This window comes from Etheostoma spectabile, chromosome 2, assembly GCF_008692095.1.
Source record: "Etheostoma spectabile isolate EspeVRDwgs_2016 chromosome 2, UIUC_Espe_1.0, whole genome shotgun sequence".
NCBI classification, from domain to species: Eukaryota; Metazoa; Chordata; class Actinopteri; order Perciformes; family Percidae; genus Etheostoma; species Etheostoma spectabile.
Genome location: NC_045734.1, coordinates 526,679 through 532,678, shown reverse-complemented (window position 1 = coordinate 532,678; position 6,000 = coordinate 526,679). Strand labels below are relative to the sequence as shown.

The 6,000-nt window shown below is 40.4% G+C and overlaps 1 protein-coding gene across 3 annotated transcripts in view; it reads left to right on the top strand.

The window, feature by feature from the left end:
- Nucleotides 1–1,671: 1,671 nt before the first annotated feature.
- Nucleotides 1,672–6,000, top strand: part of LOC116694686 (zinc finger protein 316) — a 28,347-nt gene continuing 24,018 nt past the window's right edge. For 2 of the 3 annotated variants that reach the window (XR_004333249.1, XM_032524525.1), the window contains exons 1-3: nucleotides 1,672–2,186; nucleotides 3,220–3,296; nucleotides 4,216–4,330. Coding sequence is in view for 2 of the 3 variants with exons in the window: in XM_032524525.1 (XP_032380416.1) it covers nucleotides 1,910–2,186; nucleotides 3,220–3,296; nucleotides 4,216–4,330 (469 nt within the window). In the remaining variant the exon portion in view is untranslated. The remainder of the gene's footprint in view (nucleotides 2,187–3,219; nucleotides 3,297–4,215; nucleotides 4,331–6,000) is intronic. The other variant, XM_032524537.1, reaches the window with a different exon arrangement.

The following is a 6,000-nucleotide window of genomic DNA, read 5'->3' as shown; positions in this document are numbered from 1 at the left end:
AAAGAGAACAGCACAGGGGGGCAGTAACTCAGTCTGTAGGGTGGCTCAAATCCCTACAGACTTGGGGCGCCTGTCGAGCAGTCGCAACCCCCTCCCTCTGACATCTCTCCGTTTGTGCGTGTGAAGGACCTGAGCATGTGTGTACTTCAGGCTAGTGTGTTCTAACAACCATACCGTACTCAGACCTACGGCTTGTTCCAGAGGAGTCCCTTAGTGTGTTCACATATGCAAAACAATGCCGACTAATAGGTCTGAGGAACCCTATAAAACATGACTCCACCAGCACTAAGCGTGTTACATTCTGTTTCCTCATTCTCTTCTCCAAGTTTGCTCAGACTGCCTGTGGTGTGCATGCTTTTTTATTTCTTTTTCTAACTGGAAAACTTTTACAAATATGTTTGGCATTGTAGTTAACGTACAAAACATGTTAAAAAGATATGTATTTCCATTCAATTTCGCTTTATGGATATGAAATTTCCCTTGTAGAATTATTAGGTTAACAATACTATGTATTGTTTAGTTTTTGTTATCATACTTAAAACTAACATATTTTGCTTCCAATTTAATTAGGTGATTCTTGTGAATATTGAAATAGTTTTCAATTTTCTTCCAGAACTCCACAGAATACTGACACTCCCAGAATAAATGTAAAATAGTTTCTTCTTCAATTTTACAAAATTCACATTTATTGTCCACAGCCACATTTCTTAAAACAAATTTGTTAGTGGGATAAATATTTCAAAATGTAATTCTTTCAGTTTTTGGGAATGACAAATTTGTACAGTAGAAGCCATGTTGATTCCCACTGAATATTAGAATAAAAAGAGTTCCAAAGAAATGTCCCCCGTGGACTGATATTCCTTTTGCTGTATGTAATAATTTATAAGAATTCAATAATTCAATTGGTACATTTATGAATTTTAATATTTTTTCCATTAACAAAGAAGGTTGGATCCAATTCTTGCAAATCTTGTCTCTCAGAGTGACATTTCATTAGTTGAAGAATTCCACCATAGCATTTATTACCATTATATAATCTTTGTGGGTGACAGGAAAGATTTCAGATCTAAGAAATTCCTCATAACTAAGAAGTTGAGCTTCATCATTTTGTAAGTCTGCAAGAAAAAGTATATTCCTATCAAGCCAGTGTTGTAGATACTTATTCTTTCTGGTTATGAATGCATTGTTCCATTTAATGTTCTGTGTGGAGAAAAATTAAGAATAAAGCATAATTTTGCAGCGTTAAGCGCTGCTGGTTGATGAAATTTAGACAACTTTTGCAAAAACTTTCATTTTATTATAACTATATTGTAATACAACTGGGAGACCGCCCATTTTTACCAAAATGGTCTGTGGAATGTTCCAAAGGGATTCTGGAGCTTTTAAACATTATTTTATCCATTTCATCCTAAAGGTATTGTTCACATCCATGAAGTCTAATATTTCCATGCCACCTGCACTTCTGGGAAAGAAGGCAAAAAAAGATGGCATTTATTTCTCAAAATTGAATTAATTAAAATGTTATTTATTTCTCTACAGAGGGATTGATGGACAAACAAAGACTGGCTTGTGTAAATAAATCTAGTCCGCTTTACTCAGAAGAACTTTACCTAACGTGGACAGATCTCTCTGATGCCTTCATATTGAATATATTTTTAGTTTTCTGTGCATCGTGAAATGATGCTGAACAACAAACTGACGTCATCAAGAAGCGACTCTCGCACCTCAAAGAACCACAACATTCTAGAGCACAGAAGAGAAGGCCGACAGTGAAACAGTCAGCAGTCAGTCACATATCGTATCAGTCTGTTCACGCCCGTGCGCCGCCGCCGCCGCCGCCGCAGCAGCAGCCGTCTACCGAGCGCATCCGTCCGTGCAGGAGCAGACAGACAGACAGACAGACCTGGCAATGATGGCGGACTGCGTTGGCTTTCAGGCGCAAATCGCCTCGATTATAGAGATACTGGCCAATTCGGCAGTGGCGGAGATCTGCAAACTGGTGGACGATGGTTACGCGGCACTGCGCTCCCAGATGGACCTGGAGCGGGAGAAAAGCGAGAAGGAGAACGATGCACTGCGGCAGAAACTGCGAGAAATAGACGTAAAGGTGCGGAACTACGAGAGGAAGATGAGGAGACGAAATCAGCGGGAGGAAATGCACGCCGTTCATTTTAGGCCACCCGAAGGTAAATAGATAAAGATGGAAAGAGGCAGGGCTGCTGCTGGCCTGCTGGGTTGCACCACCATTGCTTTATTACGTGTGAGGGAGTCATGCCACAGATCTGTCCTCGTTATACGCTTATTATAAGGAATAAGAAAATATGCCTATTAATAAGCCGACGCATTCAGTATTTACCACGCAGTAGTGGGCCTGTAGTGGCTGTCAGTTTCCATCCTGCTCTAACTTATCATGTCTGAGCACACACTACCATGCTCCAATGCATTGTGGACCTCAGCATCATACATGCACAGGGTGTCACATGTGTGGCAGGCTGGCCAAAATGACAGTTATACTTCAATGACATGCTGTTAGTTTTGGCCTCATTTCTCCAAATTTAGAGAAAGGACGTTGCATACCTCCCTGCTGCTGGGCTCATATCAACCTGACTCCTTCCACTCTGGTCTATGTGTACAGTTTTTCTCTGCTGGTGTGACTTGGCCTCATTTAGTCTTATAGTAATTTGATTGAACACATCCATTTATAATTTGGTAATAGGCCTAAAAACATACTTACACTAAAACTAACTAAACTAAAATAATGAATGTTGTAAAACTAGATTTTGATAACATGAGCTTTATACATTAGCTGAACACATGGTTTAACGTTGTTTGCTGTATTGCTGTTTGTACTATTTCCACAGCAATACCACCAATAGGTCCAAAAACGTCCCCGTTAGAGAGTAAATGCCATATTCTTTGTAAATCTTTACAATCGTTCCCAAAAGAACTAAGCAGGCCTGCCTTATTGCACCATGTTGGTATGATATGTTCCATTATCACTGCTTGATGATTTTTTTTTACATAAGAACTGACCATTCAAGACAGCACAGGATTATAGTCTGAAGCACTGTAAGGTTGAAGCTATTCAGTATCTTATTCAGAAGAATTACTTTGAAGGATGTACGTGCTAAATGATGACACAGTTATCCAACATCACACAAGTTCAAAAGGCAGGAAAACCTGTGGCCATTACTTGCTCAGTGTACTGTTATTTTTCAGAAGCTGAAGACCATCAGCCTGTGGTGCCGCCTCTTCCTGTCGTCTCTGAAGACAAACCCTTTCATCACATTTCAAAGGTAAAGATTTTAAATTAGTTCTATTGAATTACAGCTATTTCCCGGTTATACTGTATGTAAGGCATTCATTTATCCTCTGAGAACATGGAAATGAAGGCAATAGAGATGACACACTGACAGGTGACCTGCTCATTTATAACTGTTGTGTACGCACAAAATGGGGCCTGAAAGTTGAGAACTATAAAAACAAACATGCCGAGAGAATGTATGGAAACTCTGATCCATCTCTATGAACATCTTTAGAGACTGGAAATTCGCGATCCAGATGGTGAGGTGGTGAATTAAAGCCGGACTGTATGTGAGAGGAATCCTTATATAATAATAATAATAATAATAATTTCACTTTTTATCACACTCTACTTTTAGATCCACTTTATCGTAAACATTTAAACCAGCAGTGTTTTTCTGCTGATAGTGACCCATTACTATTCCTTAAGCAACTTTCAATTTTAAAAGCTATAACATACATATATACTGTATGACGCATGCCTTTGGTGTGCGAGATCTGGGTTCAATTCCCACTGTGATTCATCAACAAATGTGTCCCTGAGCAAGACACTTAACCCCTAGTTGCTCCAGGGGCCTCTGATATACGGTACTGTGCAAAAGTCTTAGGCAGGTGTGAAAAATGCTGTAAACTAAGAGTGCTTTCAAAAAAATAAATACGGTAATGACATCAATCACATCAATATCTGGAGCTCAAACTGCTGATTAGCGGATCACAAAGGGAGAGAGAGGGTGGAGGAAACGGGGAACTCTAACAGCGCTAATCGCAACAAAGCAAAGAGAGCATTAGTTATAGATTTTTACTACCCGTACAAATATTTTATTTATTAGGGTATTTTAAGCCCTCACCTGATGAATGCAGATCTATGTCCAAGTCCATGTCGTATTCCAGTTGCTTTTCCATGTATCACAGCAGGACGAAACCAAGGTGTTGCCACTGGTGAAGCAGGAAAAGGTGGAGAAAGATGACTGCAACCTGGACCTCAAGGTGGAGGTCAATATCAGGGCAGAGTGTGGCCTGTCTACTGGTGAGTGTGGCTCTGGACTGTACATGCTTAAACACATGATCAATGTTTACTCTGGTTTTCATACAATGAAAGCAGAATATGAAGACAGACCTCCGTAATTACTACAAATTACTAGGGGCAGCAGACATTTTTCTGTCCTTGACCAGGTCACCTTGAAGTTAGAATATTTGATCACAGATATGTCTCACCTATAAGTCAAGAATAAACCTCTATGGTCTATTTATTTGGCTTCCAAAAGAGGGTAACACAGAAGGCAACAGAAATGCTGTTGACTAAATGTACATGTAGGTTTTAAACATGGCTTGGTGTCTAAGTGACGAATGTGAACAAGGACTATTATATGATATATATCTAGTATTATGAAACAGTGAAGAATATAACAAAAAGTGACGGGGGAGTTTTATTCTGCTTTTTTTCTGCTGATGCGTCCCGCTGGCATGTTTGCTGTGTGTGCTGAGGTGTTTGCGGCCAGCTAAGCGGAACAGTGGAAAAACCTGAGAAGCGCCGGGGAATTGAAAGGGCTAAAGTTAGAGAAGGGAAGTGTCTGTGAATGCAAGAGCGCCATATCACCAGGAGCCCTAAAATGGCTGGCGGTATTGGCTCATTTGGTCCCTTTGATGAGATCTCAGAGCAATGGAGCTCCTACACAGAGCGCTTTGACAATTTTTGTCCCGGCTAACGGAATAGAGGATAAGAAGTAAGTGCCTACTTTTCTGAGTGTAATGGACCCAAACACATTTAACTTGTTATGCAGCCTTCTACAGCCAGCAAAGCCACCAGGCAGGAAAACCTACAAAGAAGTTGTGGACACTGACAAACAGTTTTTCACCCAGATAAGTCTATGTTGAGGTGAGATGAAAACATGGTTGAGGAGTCCCTGATACAGCCCTTTATGGCATCCCATAAGAATCTGCGATCATCCACTGAGCCTGTTTTGAGAAGTGACACATTGAACCGCCAATGCGATGACCATGTACGTTCCAGCTGATTACATGTAAACTACCCATATTGCCCCACCATAATTAACACGTGTTGAAGTACCATTAAAATCAGAAGCAAGGTAATAACATATAGGGACAGTGCAGCAATCAGACAACAATAGAAAATTAAAATGCCAGGAGAGCTCCATCCCACCCAAATCCCCCAGTTTCCTTCAACCCACATGTCTCCAAAGAACAGGAGACAAAGAACATATATCACAAAAACAAAACGTAAACAAAACACAAACAACAGTTCCCGACTCCTCCCAGGGAGTCTAATTTTCCCCACATTGGACCCGTGATCATTGAGCGGCATGTACATTCCCCAACGCGCGCAGGTCCCCCTCCCCCAAGTTATTGTATCATTGCATATTAACTATATTGACAGATCAAACCAGAGCTACACCAATATGCAAATGTGTTATAGGTATATATGAGTATTGAAAACAAAAAAGACAAATTATCACTAACATAGGTTAAAGTACAATTGGTATTGTGTCAAATCAGTCAGCAAATGCAAAGAAAAGTCCTAGGCCAGCTTTCCATGAAGAAAATAATTATTTTCTGATGATTATGCAGCTGGCTTCCCACAAAGAACCAAACAAGGCAAGAATCGGTCAATAAATTCTCAGGAGCCGTGTAGTCACATACTGTACAAAGCAATAAGCAGTCCCTCCAGGATTTCGCGAT